This window comes from Harmonia axyridis, chromosome 2 (assembly GCF_914767665.1).
Source record: "Harmonia axyridis chromosome 2, icHarAxyr1.1, whole genome shotgun sequence".
In the NCBI taxonomy this organism is placed as follows: domain Eukaryota; kingdom Metazoa; phylum Arthropoda; class Insecta; order Coleoptera; family Coccinellidae; genus Harmonia; species Harmonia axyridis.
This window is the reverse complement of record NC_059502.1, coordinates 17,904,747-17,923,452: the sequence shown is the minus strand read 5'-3', so window position 1 is coordinate 17,923,452 and position 18,706 is coordinate 17,904,747. Positions and strand designations below refer to the sequence as shown.

The 18,706-nt window shown below is 37.1% G+C and overlaps 1 protein-coding gene across 1 annotated transcript in view; it reads left to right on the top strand.

Moving 5' to 3' along the window:
• LOC123672089 (dynein axonemal heavy chain 6) overlaps positions 1 to 18,706 on the top strand; it is a 65,930-nt gene that overhangs the window by 17,760 nt on the left and 29,464 nt on the right. Inside the window, exons 19-34 of the mRNA XM_045606071.1 lie at positions 709 to 885; positions 948 to 1,170; positions 2,584 to 2,843; positions 3,600 to 3,736; positions 3,795 to 3,985; positions 4,973 to 5,234; positions 6,495 to 6,640; positions 7,956 to 8,227; positions 9,195 to 9,407; positions 10,334 to 10,519; positions 11,288 to 11,484; positions 11,550 to 11,736; positions 13,885 to 14,108; positions 14,172 to 14,383; positions 16,258 to 16,513; positions 17,718 to 17,910. Coding sequence (XP_045462027.1) covers positions 709 to 885; positions 948 to 1,170; positions 2,584 to 2,843; positions 3,600 to 3,736; positions 3,795 to 3,985; positions 4,973 to 5,234; positions 6,495 to 6,640; positions 7,956 to 8,227; positions 9,195 to 9,407; positions 10,334 to 10,519; positions 11,288 to 11,484; positions 11,550 to 11,736; positions 13,885 to 14,108; positions 14,172 to 14,383; positions 16,258 to 16,513; positions 17,718 to 17,910 — 3,336 coding nt within the window. The remainder of the gene's footprint in view (positions 1 to 708; positions 886 to 947; positions 1,171 to 2,583; positions 2,844 to 3,599; positions 3,737 to 3,794; positions 3,986 to 4,972; positions 5,235 to 6,494; positions 6,641 to 7,955; positions 8,228 to 9,194; positions 9,408 to 10,333; positions 10,520 to 11,287; positions 11,485 to 11,549; positions 11,737 to 13,884; positions 14,109 to 14,171; positions 14,384 to 16,257; positions 16,514 to 17,717; positions 17,911 to 18,706) is intronic.

Sequence of the window (18,706 nt, the reverse complement as noted above, 5' to 3'; positions counted from 1 at the left end):
AATCTTCCAAACTACTTATATCGACTAACTTCTACTAACTTAGATTTCCACGATCTACCTTTGACTCTTAACTTCCTAATTTCCGCGACTACTTCCCGAACCGATTCTTGAGTTTCCTGAACTCCCCGGGACTAACTGTTTCCCGAAACTTACTCGTCACTAACTCTAACTTCCGCGACGAACTCCTCTTGAGTTGTCCTCGACTCCTCGAAACTTACTCGTAACTAACTGATTACTTTTTCTATGATTTGGCCTAAGGTAACTTATTTCCCGCCCCCGATGGGCGTACCTTCAAAAAAAGAGCGTCTTGGATTTTTTCCGTAATTGCCAAGTTTTTCTCTTCCCACGGATCGAATATTCTCATAAGGAGACCACTCAACAAACTTCGATACAACTAATATTTAACACCTTATAAGTTATATTCTTATCGCCTAAGGTCGAGACTGCACCTAAGTATCGACTTGTACAAAAATATTTCCATCATCCAGATTTGACACATAGGACAAATAGGGAACCAATAAATTTCGCACTTTATTAGTCGCCACCAAGTCTAGTGTCAAGTGCCTGACCTTACATCGTCTTCGAAAAGGGTCTCGTCTACCTACCGCACGTTGGCGACGTCCAGACCCAATAATCGAGAATCTCAAATTCCCGATTATTACAACATTTTCTCATAAGTTATTATCAGTAGGTAACCGGATATTTCAGGTTCCCCTTTCTCTAGAAGCAGCCAATTATCCCAATTTACTGGAGATCCTTCAAAAGAACAATACACTGCTTGAACAGATCATGAAATGTTTGGAATCATATCTGGAGACGAAGAGAGTTGCCTTTCCCCGATTTTATTTCTTATCGAATGATGAGCTTCTGGATATTCTCGCACAGGTATACGACAAAAATTAGATTTTTCTATAGTAGGCACTTATTGCATTTCAAATTATCATCAGACCAGAAATCCGCATGCTGTACAACCACATCTGAGAAAGTGCTTCGACGCTATTGCTAAGCTGGAATTTGGTATGAAGGAAGAGGACGTTCCCGTGGTCAGCAAGAGCAAATTGAGAATCTCACCATCGGCTAATCTCAAGAAGAGCAAGTCTGGTATGGTTTTGACGACTGATATTATGGCAATGCTAAGTCCAGAAGGCGAGAGAGTTCCTTTAACCAAAGGTAAAAAGAGTTATTCTTCATAACATTTTCAATGGTGAAAATCAAATATATGAATCTATCATTATTTTACAGATATTTTGAGATTTGGCCCAAAACAAACATTGATGTATAAATCATGAAATCTTCTTTATTTCCTGATACTCTCAGACGTATGACACTTAATTGCAATCACATCTTGTTAGTTGAAACTATGTTTTGTTTCTCTTGTTTTCATGCAGCCTCATTTTGAATTTTTATTTCATCACAACAATCACAGATATTAAATTAGTCTGGAAAACATAATGATATTGAATATTTGATTCAAGTCTCATAGCCAAACCTTCAGATTAAATGCCTACAATTGTTCCAAAGCCCTTCACAATGATCATTAGTAACCATCGAAGTGTTTTGAATTTTGTTGGTTAACTGAAAAGCAAGTCATGCATTTTGGTATGGTTCAAAATCAGAGAAAAAGTAACTCTACTATGGTTACTACGATATATTGGTATTGAAAGCAATGAAAAATCTGATCTTCATGCAAAAATGGTGTCATTGGTAACACCTAAGATGTCTAAAAACATGGTGAATGCACTCGTCAAATTTTGAATGCAATGACATTCGACCAAATTGAAAATATTAGTTTTAGTTCGTGGCGGCTCCGCAATGTCATACTTGTCTTCTCGATCTTTTTTTCGTTGTTTTTGATTGGATACATTAATTAAAACCCGATACTGACCAATTAAAAGCGACGTGTAACCGAGTATGATCGTGCAAAGTCGTGAAACAAAACACGAAACGTTTACTGGAATGAATTCAAATATTTGTAATAGAGAGAGTTTATTGGTATTTCAATTACAAGAATTGCTTCCATAGATCATAACTATAATGAGAGATATACATATAGGTACATAATGGCACAAAACTCGTAAATAATAAATAACAAGAATCTTAATTTGTTGATAGCGCTACCTACAGTTGACATAACGAAGCTTAACTAATATTCTCAAAATTGGCAAAACAAAAGCTAATCAGTTCATACACCTGGTTTTTAGACATCTTAGTAACACCCGCTGGAACTGAACCATTCCGTGAACACTTCAGAGAAGCAGTTCACCAAAAGGAGCTCAAGAACTCTCAGACTGAAATTTGCATACTCTGCAAATAGAAACAGCTAATCACATTCTGTTGTGCAAAAGTCATGAAGTAGCCGGCTCAAGAAGCACAGTTCTAGCAATCCTCACCAAGTTATAGTCAAAGCTCCCATGATTGAATACAACAAAAGATCAAATAGTTGGCAGTTCTGAAAGGCTGTTTTTCAGCCAATTGATTCCTTCATTTTCTAATGCCCAAAAGAATGAATTGATTCTAAATAATTGTTCCAAGAATGCTCAATTCAGGATAGATAGTGATTCTAAGCCTAAGCATTTTTTTTAGGACTCAAGGCGAGAGGAAACGTGGAAGATTGGTTAAGCAAGGTGGAAGAAGCTATGGTGACTTCTTTGAGGAGAATTATGAAAGCAGCCGTGGGTGACTATTTAGTACGGCCGAGAACAGACTGGGTGACGAAGCATCCAAGTCAAATCGTTCTTGCAGTTTCGCAGATTATGTGGGCTAAAGGAGTACATGATGTTCTAGACGTGAAAGATGATTACAAAAACAAGAAACTTGAATTATATCTTCGAAAATGTATTGGGGTGAGGTTGTTTTCTTCATATCTGACAAAACATATTTCGCTGTAGCAAAAAAATTTGAACAAGTAACATTGTTGTGAAGCCTCCATAAGTATCTTTATCTTTTGGAGACTTTTGAAAAGTATACAGTTGCAACATTACTTTCTCAAAAAAAGTACTTAATTACTCTTGAGTTACATTTTAGATGCTGGGAAAGTACCTCTTCAGCTCTTTTATGAATTAAGTAAATTAAAACCCTAACATATCCGGTAACAGTCCAGATATCTAAAATACTTTTGGTAGAACCCCCAAATACTTTTACTCATCGAAGGTACTTCACGGCATCTAAAAACTTTTTCGAATTATAAGATATAGTTCTCTTTAGCCATAAGTAGATATACTGGTGTTTCCACTCAATCTTGAAAAATCTTCAAGGTCTGAGTATCAATTCTTGTAGTGATTGTGCCTCTTGCATTTGAAGGATATCGACAAAGTTTTCTACAGCTTCACATCATTTCTCTGTCTTTTCCATACATATATGGTAATTTCTTTACACAGCGCCACTTACGGAAGGGCAAATAAATTTGTCCAATGTCGAGTTCATGTCACCTAAAATATATTAAAAAAAAATGTATCATTCAACACAACGTTAATTTCAGTTATATCAGTTACTATAGTGTAAGATACTTTTTTGACCTGCTCCCTAAGATGATGATAACTTACTGTTACTTTCAACAATAAGTATTTCGACAAATTGCATTTCATTCATTTACTCAACAGGACCTCAACGATTTGGCTGTATTAATTAGAAGCAATCTACCCAAAGTCACCCGTCTCGTTCTCATAGCTTTGATTACCATAGACGTACATGCAAGAGATACTCTCAGCAACATAGTAGCAAAGAAAATCAATGATTGGTAATCACTATTCAACACACTGAATTCACCACGTTCAAACAAATCCGTTCCCTAACAGTTTCAGCTTCGAGTGGTTGAAGGTGTTACGTTATTACTGGGATGAAAAAATAGACGACTGCGTAGCTAAAATGTCGAGTGCCAGTTACGTCTATGGTTATGAATATCTGGGTGCTTCTGGGGTGTTGGTGATCACTCCACTCACTGATAAATGCTATTTATGCTTGATGGGAGCTCTTCAGTTGGATTTAGGTAAAAGTATATCCACAAATTTTTAAATTGAGTGTGTTATTTCCTTCTTTGGTGAGGTGTTCTCAGCAATTATTTAGAGCACTCGTTTTCTATCGAATATTTCACAACCTCCAACGGGGTTGTAAGGAGTCACCACACCTCCATTTTTAAAAATATCACAACGTTTGTACTTGTAGTCCGGGAGCCAGTAACAGATATACATGACCAAGTTCCTCTCAAACGGTAATTAGTAGAATGCATCAGGTAATAGTAATAAAAAGCCTCGTGAACGTCAGCTGCGACTCTGCTGGGGGGGAGAGCGACGACAGCCCCAAACACGAAGAAAAAAAAATACATTCAGTCATTTCCTCCCAACTGAAAATTTGTCAAATTGTAGCTAACCCAATATCTAGACGAAAAAATACAATCAGCTGGCTATAGCATAGTGTATTATACGTCAGCTGGTGCCTCAAACATGAAAAAAAATTATATTTTCAATGACAGCTCTGACAGCGACTGTGATAATGAATCAGAGAGTGCCACACTCGCGAGAAAAGGACTTTCTCCACATGTTGCACAATAATATTTAGTTACTTCCACTCTCTGATTCAGTATCATAGTCGCTGTCAGAGCAGTCATTGAAAATATAATTTTTTTTTTCATGTTTGAGGCACCAGCTGACGTATAATCCACCATGCTATAGCCAGCTGATTGTATTTTTTCGTCTAGATATTGGGTTAGCTACAATTTGACAAATTTTCAGTTGGGAGGAAATGACTGAATGTATTTTTTTTTCTTCGTGTTTGGGGGGTTGCCGCCGCTTTCCCCCCCAACCGAGTCGTAGCTGACGTTCACGAGGCTTTTTATTACTATTATCTGATGCATCTCACCAAGTATCTCGAGAGAGGAAATAATCAACCAAATTTGCACCTGGCTCCCGGACTATTGATTCTCCAGAGGTATTTCGTAAACTGTTTTTTATCGGAATCTTCTTGATCATTTTGGCAGGAGGAGCACCTGCTGGACCAGCTGGTACGGGAAAGACCGAAACGACTAAAGACTTGGCAAAAGCACTGGCCATCCAATGCGTCGTTTTCAACTGCTCTGATGGTCTGGACTATAAAATGATGGGAAGGTTCTTCTCGGGTCTAGCGCAGTCTGGAGCCTGGTGTTGCTTCGACGAATTCAACAGACTCAACATAGAAGTCCTGTCAGTTATAGCTCAACAAATTATAACTATCAGAAATGCAAAGGCTGCTAAGCAAACAAGGTAAAAAGGAAATCAATTGAAGGTTTGATTTTAAAAATGCACCTGACTCTAATGTGATTCAGCATCATCATTCAACCTGAAGGTCCACTGTTGGATATAGGTCTCCTTCGTGGATTTCCTCTCTTCTTAGACATCTTGAATACAATTATTTCTCAGCCTGTTATGTCTTCAGTTCATCGAGTGGGTGATCTTACGCTTATCTGCTCTTGAAGGCAATTGAACTGAACATCAGTATTACTATTTTTGGCTATGTGGTATCCACAATGTCACATTTTTCCTCCAGAATATCAGCTAATTATGTTCTCTGGGTCGAATATTCAATTGTAACATGGCCTAGCAGATGTATTCCCAGTATCGAACATCCTAGTGAGAAACTATCATAAATGTGATATAGCGACACATTCTGGCAGTCAGGTTTCAATCAAAGCACTGAGCTGACATATCATTGATATAAAGTTGGTATTGGAGTGCCGAACAAAACTCAACGATATGGACAAGAATAAAAATAAGGTCTTTTCAGTCTGGGTTCCAGGTTACTCGGGCAATGAAGAGGTCAATACACATGCCAGAAAAGGAGCACAAACTCCTTTCATTGACCCAGAACCTTTCTGTGGTATAATCAAATGTATCTACAACACAAAAAAACTTAAAAAGAACAATATCACTTATGAGAATAGATCTATCTGAAAACGACGAGTGTAGATTATCTAGGGAGGAGGCAGAAACTCACCTGATGATGCAAAATCTTCTTTGGACAAGGAACTTGTAGAAGTATGGAATTAGGCTCCCTGAAGCCATCCCACATACTGAAGTTCATTAATTAGAACTCTGGAACTGGAGGACCTGTGGATCATTTAATCTCAAGAATAACTCGGATGTAGGCTCAATAGTCCATTAGGTCGAAGTGCAATGAAACATTTGAATCCCCTTAAATGAAATTTTAATCTCAACTATCGCTGCATTGCAGAGAGATTTTCTTCTTTCTGATTAACATATTTTACTGTTTCTCGATATTCTAACATCATTTCTCAAGTTTCAAGAATGTAAATTTGTCGACTTATTCGAAACAAAAATAACTAATGAATCACATCAAGTCAATGCCAAAATATAAAACGAAATCTCAAAAACGAGTAGAGTTGTGTATGTCTAGCATAGCGTAACGTGAATTAATAGGACCCATCTATATTTATGGCATAAAATTAAAGAATATGCTTAAAAAAGACCCTACAGTCATGTCAAAATACTCATTTGCATTTCCAGGTTCATTTTTGAAGGAAGGGAAATCAGACTTATCCACAAATGTGCTGCTTTTATAACCATGAATCCTGGATACGCCGGAAGAACGGAACTTCCGGACAACTTGAAGGCCCTTTTCCGTCCAGTTTCTATGATGGTACCAGATTATGGTAGGTGAAATAATAATAAAAAAGTTTTCCTACAACTGCTATGAAAAGTATCGTCTTCTTCATAGCTTACTCAATTTCAAAACTATGTTTTGCTCATACTGTGGGAAATATTATTTCTCACGGCCCTTTGGCCACACCTCGCTTGGTAGACCAATGAAATTGGGCTTTCGAGTCGTTTCTATGGAAACGCAATAAATTAGCACATACTGTCAACGAAGGCCATTTTGATTTGAATCAAGTCCATTACTTGAAATATTGAAATTTGTTCAGTTGTAGGAAAAGTATAGGGTGCAACATGTGGAGAAAGTCCTTTGTTAAACTTTCCCCACTCGTTGCACAATATACTAACGGGTGTTTTTGTTCGAGGTACATAAGTTTAAGTTGGCATTACTATTCAAGATGGCGACCGATTTAAAAGCTGTCAAGTAATTTATTCTCAGTTTGGTTCGGCAATTCATCATGAATACACTCATGCCTGAACAACGCTTTCAAATAGTGCAATTTCATTTCGAAAATAATGGTTCTGTGCGGAATACGTATCCCGCACTACATCCATTAGCGATGAAGCGCACTTCTGGTTGAATGGCTACGTCAACAAACAAAACTGCCGCATTTGGAGTGAAGCTAATCCTCAAGTGTATGTCGAAACACCGTTACGTCCAGAAAAACTGACTGTTTGGTGCGCTTTATGGGCTGGTGAAATCATTGGTCCGTACTTCTTCAAAAACGATGATGGCCAGAACGTTACAGTCAATGGTGATAGAGCCATGATTACTAACTTTTTCATTCCTGAATTGAACAACCATGATGTCCAGGAGCTGTGGTTTCAACAAGACGGCGCAACATGTCATTCAGCTCTTGCTACAATCGATTTATTGAAAGACACGTTTGGTGACCGCCTAATTTCACGTTTTGGACCTGTGAATTGGCCTCCAAGATCTTGTGATTTAACACCGCTAGACTACTTTCTGTGGAGCTATGTAAAGTCATTGGTCTATGCGGATAAGCCACAAACCCTTGACCATTTGGAGGACAACATTCGCCGTGTTATTGCCGATATACGGCCACAAATGTTGGAAAAAGTCATCGAAAATTGGACATCCAGATTGGACCACATCCGAGCCAGCCGTGGCGGTCATATGCCAGAAATCATATTTTAAATGTAATGCCACAAGATTATCTTGAGGATAAATAAAATTCATGTGAATCGAATGATCCATCGTTGTTTTATTGCAATTTAAAGCTCTAAAAAAAACACCCTTTATTATTCACCCGTAAAAATTATGTCTGCTCATGTCCATTTTGTTTCGCCCAGCTCTCATAGCCGAGGTCATATTGTACTCCGAGGGATTCGAATCGTCACGTGGTCTCTCCCAAAAGATGGTCCAGATGTACAAATTATGCAGCGAGCAATTGTCGCAACAAGATCACTATGACTTTGGAATGAGAGCGGTGAAGAGTGTTCTGGTCATGGCCGGGTCGCTCAAGAGAAGCAATCCCGATAGAAGCGAAGAAGTTGTTCTTATTTGTGCGTTGAGAGACAGCAATCTGCCGAAATTCTTGGCAGATGATGCTCTTCTATTCCAGGTCAGGATCTTTTGTTTGATGAAACCTTTTTTTAACTTTTCTTCAAAAAATCCTCGTTCAAAAAACCTATCATGATAGAGATAATAGTATATTGTGCAACAAGTGGGGAAAGTCCAACTTTTCTCGCGAGTGTGGAAGTTTGTGGCACGAGCCTGAAAGGCGGGTGCCGCAAACACACGAGCGAGAAAAGGACTTTTCCTACAACTGCTATGAAAAGTAGCGTATTCTGCATAGTTTACTCAATTGCAAAACTATGTATTGCGCATACTGTGGGAAATATTATTCCCCACGGCACTTGGCCCACACCTCCCTTGGTAGACCAATGAAATTGGGTTTTTGAGTCGTTTCTATGGAAACGCAATAAATTAGCACATACTCTCAACGAAGGTCATTTTGATTTGAATCAAGTCCATTCTTGAATTATTGAAATTTGTGCAGTTGTAGGAAAAGTATAGTGTGCAACATGTGGAGAAAGTCCTTTTCTCGCTCGTATGTTTGCGGCACTCGCCTTTCAGGCTCGTGCCACAAACTTCCACACTCGCGAGAAAAGTTGGACTTTCCCCACTTGTTGCACAATATACTATTCTCCACATGTTGCACACTATACTTTTCCTACAACTGCACAAATTTCAATAATTCAAGTAATGGACTTGATTCAAATCAAAATGGCCTTCGTTAACAGTATGTGTTAATTTATTGCGTTTCCATAGAAACGACTCAAAAGCGCAATTTCATTGGTCTACCAAGCGAGGTGTGGGCAAAGTGCCGTGGGGAATAATATTTCCAACAGTATGAACAATACATAGTTTTGAAATTGAGTAAGATGTGAAGAATACGCTACTTTTCATAGCAGTTGTAGGAAAAAATAATTTCGGACTCTAACTAAACTAACCACGGACACACTAATTCCTAGTGAGAGTGGAGTTAAAATATTCCTTAGGAAAAATTAATTGTATGATACTTTCAGGGAATTTTGAGTGATCTTTTCCCAGGAGTCGAACTACCAATAGAGGACTATGGCCTGTTGTTTAAAGCCATTGAATTTTGTCTAATTGAATGGAACTTCCAAGCAGTTCCCGAACAAATTGCCAAAGTTATCCAATTGTATGAGACGATGATTGTTCGTTGGGGAGTCATGCTGGTTGGACCTACAGGCGGTGGAAAAACTGTTGTTCTAAAGGTTACATAAATAAATAGCATATCTACCTTTGATTAACTTAAACTATTTTCAATTCTATAACTGCTCCTTTAAAAATCTTGGAGAATCAATCCCTTCATCGAATGAATGGCGGCCTACATGTTTATGTAGGCTTGGTTAATCGATCGTCTAGAGGTATGATTCGATTACCTGGCCTTTCGTCTTCTACTCCGTGATTTTGTTCGGGTTGGTAATAATTAAACTCTTTTAATTATTTACAAAGCCACAATTACAGTACAAACACAGTAGATACGGTACTGAATTTCGTCTTTAACTCGAGTGTTAATTACTCGAAACGTCTTCGATGTGTCACGTCTTCGTCTTATTACAAGTTTCGGTCGTCTCGTCTTTAACTCGTTCGCGACTCCTCTTAATCTAGTCTTTACGTCGTAGGTCTTAAGTTGACCGACCGAACTTGCTCTTAACTCGTCTTAGACTTGACTTCAACTTGAACTGTCTCTTGACTGGAACTTACTGACCTTCCCTGAATATCGACTTCCCTTCTTCCACACCCTTAGCGCCACTCCGATATCGGGGGAAAGTACCAAGTACCACCCCTAGTCCAATAAGAGTTTTGCCGTTCCGCCCACACAGCTCTTCGCGGATTCCTGGAAATCGAATATTCTCGAAGGACCAGCACTCAATACGCAGATGTGACATCCGGTACCCAAAACCCAGTAAATTTCTCAAGATTTACAACCGACATGACACATCTTCGACACCCCGAAGAATTAACACTTCCTTTCTATGTTATATACAAAAAGTAATTCGTTCCCTGTAAATTCATTGAAACTGTCATGCCCTCGACACTTGAAGAAACTAACAGGTTTCCAAGCATCGTGTTGACCATGTCAATCATATACAGGGAACAACGACTGGATCCTATATTTATTACATATACTTTTCAGACTCTGAACAGAGCTTTGTGTAAAATGCACAAGGATGGTGTCGATGGTCCTTATTATAAACCTGTTCACACCTACACCCTGAATCCTAAGGCAGTTTCTGCTGGAGAGTTGTATGGGGAAGTGAATCCATTCACAATGGAATGGCGAGATGGTCTTATTGGGATTATGACTAGAACAGCAGTAACAGTAAGTCACATAAACCACTATGAATCCAATAAAACATGTATAAAAAATCGTCTAAAGGAGGCCACCCATTTTATAAGAGAAGTTTCCTGTCAAATCGGCTGAATTTTTGGTATGTTATGGTCCAAGTCATTCCAAACAAAAAGTTCAATATGCAAAAGTTTTTCTATAGGCTAGTTTTGACGCTAGAGGCCTCTGAAAACTATCATTTGTTGTCCATTGTTGAACAATACAAAACGTTATCCTGGATAAGCATCACTATTCTAAGTAATCATTAATATGAGATACTATCAAAGGTATTGTTCTTTGGTGTTGTAACATTTGGTCTACTCGTATTATACAGTGTGTTCCAACTACTTAGAATTTTTAAAATCAAATTTTCGCAAATGGTTTGAAATCGCCTTGACGATCTACAATAAAAATGCTTATGAATCCTATTCTACACCTTATTCTACATCACATTCGAAAAATATACATAGTGTTTCTTTCAAGAGAAAGCGATAGAGATGATTATCTAGGGTAACGTTTTGTATTGTTTAACAATGGAACACAAATAATAGTTTTCAAGGGTCTCTAGACGCTAGCGTCGAAACAAGGCTATAGAAAAACTTATGCCTATTGAACTTCGACTATAACATATCAAAAATTCAGCCAACTTGGCTGGGATCCACTTTCTCTAATAAAGTGTGCAGTATCCTTTGCATCAAAAGTCAATAAACTATCCCTCCTGAATGTTTCTCCGAAAACATCTCTTGTTACAAGTCATTGTAGGCTACCAATGAAGATCATCAATGGATAATTTGCGATGGACCTGTAGATGCTGTTTGGATAGAAAACCTGAACACTGTTTTGGATGACAACAAAATGCTGTGTTTGGCTAATTCCGAAAGAATAAAACTTACACCCTTCGTGCACATGGTATTCGAAGTTCAAGATCTGGCCCAAGCATCACCTGCAACAGTCAGCAGGTAAATTCGATACAATTCAAAGTGTATATTTTCACAATTTCAAATACGTGTACACTTCATTGAAGATGTGGTATGGTGTATATCGATCCCGGTCAGTTAAAGTGGCTACCTTACGTCAAGTCTTGGTTGAATAGGCTGAGTGATGCTTTGGTTGCCCAGGAATACAAAGATCAGTTATTAGATCTCTTCAATAATCTAGTGGAGAATAGTTTCCATTTCGTCAGAAGACATTGTACGAGTGCCATATCACAGGTGCGTCAACTGGTTGTAAATAAGAAGTATTAACTTATGCCACGCACGTTATTATGATCTCAGAAGAGAGGAGACCCTAGAGTATTAGTTATAATTAAGATGTCTTAAATACTGGCGTGTTCAATGATTAGATTTGATTTGAGATAATTCTGGCGACTCGGCTCGGCACGGGTACTTTTACTTTTTCTTCCTTAAGGAGGAGCTAAATAAAGAGTTGACCAATCATAGGCATCATTTTAAAATTTTCATTTGTTCTGTCAAAAATTGATCGACTTCTGATTTAACCTCAAAACGACATTGACAGAAAGATGACTTGATCGCTATAGGAAACTATACAGAAATCAAGTGAAAAAGAACCAATACTATTAGAATTCAAGAAGGCTGGCCCCTTCAAAAGTCGCCACTTTTATCTTAAGATTTTTCAAGAGTAAGTGATGAGGACACCAGTGTTTTATACATCTTAGTTATAATAAACAAATAAATGGCAGAAAGCTAGATCAGGAGTTGAACATAGGGAAAACGGGTTGTCATTACTTTGTCCGTAAACTTTAACTTTATTACCTACAATACTAATAATTTTTTCTTCTCATGTACAGTGCATCCCATTTTGGGTGAGACAGCCAGGTTTCTCGCTTGTTATTTAAGATAGAGCCTTGCGGTTCTCACGTTCCTGTCCTACTTTTTCGTGAAACTCAAATTGGTCTTATCAGATTGTGCATAACTGTTTCCATTCAAGAGATACGCGGCGATTCAAGAAATTGATACTTTTCGGACACCTCCTTTATCTCCGAAGTTATTAGATATAATGCTGAGATAAGAACTACGTCTGAATCAGAATTCTGCGTAGAATCCAGTGGCATACTCAAAAAAATTTTTCGGGGTATGGTTTTGAAGATTCAACACAAACCTAAATTTTTTTTAATGGAACACCCTATATATCATTACTTCGTTGAATTCGTTATTTTTTTCCCTTCAAAATGATGTATGATACTATATAGGTAGGATGTTCAGAAATGTTAAAAAAAAAACACTAAAACATCAAATAATGTTGATTTTTTTGTTGACGGGCAATGGATTTCCAATATAAAAAAGAATCAATTGGATAATTTTATTTGTGATTTTTATTTATAGTAGAGTAAGAAAACTAAGATAATACACTCATCACTAACATGAAAAACAAAACGTGGGTACCTTCCTAATAGCAACAAATAAATAATACAAAAATTCATAAACATTGTATAATATCTTACAGATTAAACTCTTCAAATTGCTGTCCATTTTCCCTAATACATATAATATACTACAGTAAAAGACACAACAGTCTCGAAGAACTTCCTGCAGAGGCAGTTTTTCAGGATTTACAAAACCGCCCTTTTATAATATAAATTGCACTCAGGCGTATTGAAAAGTTTTGTCAATTATGTATTAGGGGAAAATGGACAGCAATTTGAACAGTTTAATCTGTAAGATATTATGCAATGTTTATGAATTTTTGTATTATTTATTTGTTGCTATTAGGTAGGTACCTACGTTCTGTTTTTCATGTTAGTGATGAGTGCATTATCTTTGTTTGCTTACTCTACTATAAATAAATTCACAAATGAAAATTATCCAATTGATTCTTTTTTTATATTGGAAATCCATTGCCCGTTAACAAAAAAGTCATCATTATTTGATGTTTTATTGTTTTTTCAACATTTCTGAACATCCTACCTATATAGTATCATACATCATTTCGAAGGGAAAAAAATAACGAATTCAACGAAGTAATGATATATAGGGTGTTCCATTAAAAAAAATATAGGTTTGTGTTGAATCTTCAAAACCATATCCCGAAAAAAATTTTTGAGTACGCCACTGGATTCTACGCAGAATTCTGATTCAGACGTAGTTCTTATCTCAGCATTATTTCTAATAACTTCGGAGATAAAGGAGGTGTCCGAAAAGTATCAATTTCCAAAATCACCCTGTATCTCTAGAACGGAAACAGTTTTCAAAATCTGATTAGACCAACTTAAGTTTCACGAAAAAGTAGGACAGGAACGTGAAAACCGCAAGGTTCTATCTTAAATAACAAGCGAGAAACCTGGCTGTCTCACCCAAAATGGGATGCACTGTACATGTGAAACATTTTTATTAATTACGAAGGTCGATATCAGCAAAATCACTATGATATGCGCCCTCATCGAAAGTTTCTTCAAAATGCCTGGAGCCATGGAGAAAATTGGCGAGAAGAGAAAAGTCAGACAATTCGTTTGCCAAACGTTCATATTCTCCTACATATGGGGTATGGGTGGAAATCTGCACGATAGTGGTAGAGAAAAACTGGAGACCTTCGTCACGAGCCAATTCGACGAAAACCCTGATGCCAAGTAGGTGCATTATCCGAGGAAAACATAAATGAAGCTTCTTCACAAAAATTTCGGCTTTTTCAGGTTGCAAGGTTCATCCGATCTCTGGGAAGTATATATAAATATCCAGAGACATGCACTGGATCCTTGGTCCAAAATCATTCCGGACTTCAAATATGACAAAGAAATACCGTTCTTCGAGATGCTTGTTCCTACTATCGACACTATTCGTTTCGGTTTTGTAATGGAGAGACTCATATATGTTAATCGTCCAGTTCTTTTGACAGGAGATACAGGTGAATAATTTTTTTCAATTGATTTTATGTTCCTTGATGAAGGGAACAGATGGTGCTTGAATAGCATGAAAAGTATCACTGTTTCTAACTTCAATTCTATTCTCTAATAGGAATGAGAGATTGAGATAGTTTTAAACAGAATGATATGACCAAACACCTCTTCACAATAAAGTGAAGAGTGAACAAATGTCAAATAAGATATAAATTTTTTATAGTCCCGGGTCTAACCAATTAAAAATTCGAAATTATTCGTTAACATAGTCACCTTCAAGAGAGATACATACACTGTGTCCGTAAAGTATGGAACAAATTCATTTTTATCTAAACAGACCATTTTAAGAAATAATCCTGAATCACGTCTATTTTTTATTTTAATTTACCGTAATTCAAAATAATAATCTAATATACAGGGTGAATTACTTTCGAGTAATAACGTCACCGTCATTGTTTTAAATGAAACTCCCCCATCTTGTCTCAATTTTCCGATAACTCTAGCTGAGCTGATTCCAAGAATGTATCAAATGTTGATTCAAATTGGTACAGAGTGGACAAAAATACAATAGTTTTGTGTGTGCTCATAAAGTAACGTAAGTAATACATTCTTTATTAGTTAAATCAACAATATTATCAAAAATTCTTATTTAGCGGCAATTGGTTTGAATGTAATACCCTGTAGTTTGTTACATTTTTAGGTAGTATTTTTGATAATATTGTTAATTCAACTGATAAAGAATGTTACGCGTTACTTTAGGAGCACATACAAAACTATTGTATACTATATGTTAATTGGAATCAACATGTGATACATTTTTGGAATCAACTCAGCTAGAGTAATCGGAAAATTGAGACAAAATGGGGGTGTTCCATTAAAAAAAATGATGGTGACGTCATTACTCGGAAGTAATTCACTCTGTATATTAGATTATTATTTTAAAATACGTTAAATTAAAATGAAAAATCGACGTGTTTCAGGATTATTTCTTAAAATGGTCTGTCTAGCTAAAAATGAATTTGTTCCTTACTTCACGGACACAATATACATATACTGCAACGCTCCTCTATCTTTTCAATACCTTTTCTGTAGAAAGGTTCGGTTTTTCTTTTGAAATAGGCTTCAACCTCGGTAATCACTTCTTCATTAGAGTCAAATTTTTCTGTGGAGTATTTTTTCGAGGTCTAGTAATCAAGGAGTCATCACTGGATTTCAGATCTGGAGAATGAGCTGGATGGTCGAGCAGTTGGAAGCGCAATTCGTTCAATTTGATCGTGCTTTCACATCCATTTTTGACAAGATGGATTGTTTTGATGAAAAATGTTTTTCTCGTTTTTATTTATTTCCACATTCAACTCAATAATGTTAGGCAATATCCACTGTTGATGGTTTTACCTTTGTTAAGATAGTCAATGAACAATATGCCTTGCACGTCCCAAAATACGGATGTCATAACCTTGCCAGTTGATGTTTGATATTTGGTCGCAATTTGGATTGCTTTTCATTTAGCAGACGCTATATTTCTATCATGAGTGATTGATTATCCATGTTTCATCCACTATCACATGTCGACGCAAAAAAAACTCTTCAGTTGTTTTCTTCCTTTCAACCGTTGTGGTAGATAGGTCTGAGTAACATAAATCAAGCTATTGGTTTGTTTGCATTATATTAATCTCAATTAAAAAAATATATTTTATTAATACCGGCAGATGCTGTATATTATTCATCATTTCTTCCAAGTTATTACATTTGATTTTAATTTTATCGAAACATTTCCACAAAAAAATTCGAGAAAATTCTCCAAAAGCCAATTTCCTTTTGATGCGTGAACCTTTTTGAATAATCATTTCTGCAAAAACTTTACCTGAATACTTCTTTCCAGGTGTTGGTAAATCGGTAGTAGCCAAAGCTGTACTGAATAAACTGTACGAAACAGGAAAATTTGTACCAGTCACCATGAACTTTTCTGCACAAACCAGCAGTGCAAGAACACAGGAGATAATTGAACTGAAACTTGAAAGGAAGAAGAAGACTCTATTAGGCGCCCCTATTGGTAAAAGGATCGTTATTTTCGTGGATGATGTGAACATGCCGAAACTGGAAATCTATGGCGCACAGCCACCTATTGAGTTGCTCAGGTATTCGATTGAAGAAATGAAAAACTAATATTATTGGAAAAAAAGCACTGACTGAACGAAAACTATTGCTTACTTAAATTGATCACATATTTTAATATACACTGCGCAAAAGAATTATTATGGAAATCTCAAATTTATTGAGTAAACTCATGGGGTGCAAATTAGCACTCAGACAATAAGAAATCGCCTCAGAGAATATGATTTAAGGCCTCGTGTCGCGGAAAGAGGCCCAGCTCTTACCCCAGCCCATCAAAGGGCGCGTTTGGATTTTGCGAGAGAGCATATCCATTGGGAAGAGGCTGATTGGGAAAGAGTGCACTCAGCATATCTTTCATGTGGACATCTGTATACAAGGGAACGTCGATCACAATGGTAGAGGAAGAATCTAGACTCATCTGTGAAGAGAACTCTTTCCCAATCAGCCTCTTCCCAATGGATATGCTCTCTCGCAAAATCCAAACGCGCCCTTCGATGAGCTGGGGTAAGAGCTGGGCCTCTTGCCGCAACACGAGGCCTTAAATCATATTCTCTGAGGCGATTTCTTATTGTCTGAATGCTAATTTGCACCCCATGAGTTTGCCCAAGCTGATTTTGAAGGAGGCGAGCGGTTGCAAACCGTTGTCTCAACGAAGAAACTCTCAAGTAACGTTCTTGAATGGCAGTTGTTACCTGTGGTCTACCCTGTCCTGGTCTTCGGACATTCATACCTGTCTCCCTGAATCGCTGCAACATTCTGGACACACTTGTATGGGAAACTCCAAACCTTTCTGCAATTCTTGTGTATGTCCACCCTTCTTCTCGCAAAACTTCCGCTTGGGCACATTCCTCTTGGGTCAAATTGCGTGTTTCGTGTTGCATAGCGATCGAGTGTAGAAAATCAAACGAAAGAAAAACTATTGATCACTAGAATTGATCGAGAACAGCTGATTTCAGAATGGAGCCAATACATTCAAAATCTGATAATCTCATCTTTTTTATTCCTGCTGGGAAAAAACTTATGTATTGAAGAAAAACGTTGAAAGTGGATAACATATGCATGCATGATTCTGATAAAAATAATTATCATTGAGAACACCTTCAGTTGTAGAATAAATTTGAGATTTCCATAATGTGCGTTAATTCTTTTGCGCAGTGTATATTTTTAACAACGCGATAAACCTAAAACTAAACCCTCGACTAAACCTAACCAATTTTATTGATACAGGCAGTTTCTGGATCATGGTGGTCTGTACGATAGGGAAAAACTGTTCTGGAAAAAAATAGAAGACGTCGTTATAGCAGCTGGGTGCGCACCTCCAGGTGGTGGAAGGAATCCACTTACTCCAAGATTCGTCAGACATTTCGGAATGTTACTGATACCTCCCCCTAACGAGTTCACGTTGAAAGCGATATTCAAGGTGAGCAAATAGTTATTTGCTTTACTAGGCAGCAAAGTAGTAGATTAACTGCTATTTTTTGTAATTTATATTCACATTGTCCTGTATACATATTCTTTTGAGAAAGAGCAATACAAATTATTAATTTCAAACAATCAAGCATATGTGTCGATGAATCTCAGTATTAGCAGAGGAAATGTAACGTACATTTCAACGTATGATACAAGAGAACAGATAAAAACCTAAGCAAAAACTTTGTCTCCCCATATCGGTGTAGTGACTGGTTTGTGTAAACGTTTACAGAAATAGCTGACATAATTTATATTGAAGGACTTCCTCTTCAACCAAAACAAAATTTTCTTCATCGGTTGACGACTCTATAATTTCCAATTGGATCCTAAAACAAAAAAAAAAAGAAGCAGAAAGGAGTACTAAATATTAGTTTTCATTATATCGATTTGAAGTTAACTACCCATTCTAAAAAAGAATCTGAAACTGAATGGATAGCTTGGAAACCACCATGAAATTTATAAATCGGACAATTATTCACCAAGTGGTCAATGGTTTCTTCTACACCACACTCACATAGTGGGCTATCAATAGAATGCCATTTGAAGAGGGTACTATTACAACGACCATGACCAGTTCTAAGTCGATTTAAAATACACCAAATTTTCCTAGGAAGATTGAAACCTAGAATTTTTTCTGAAGGATCAACGATAAGACTTTTGTTGAAGACGTTAGAAGAAGTCCATCCCGAACGCCAAATTTCCTTGTCGCTTTCATTCGATTGAAGGAAGGTATTAGTCCTTAAAGG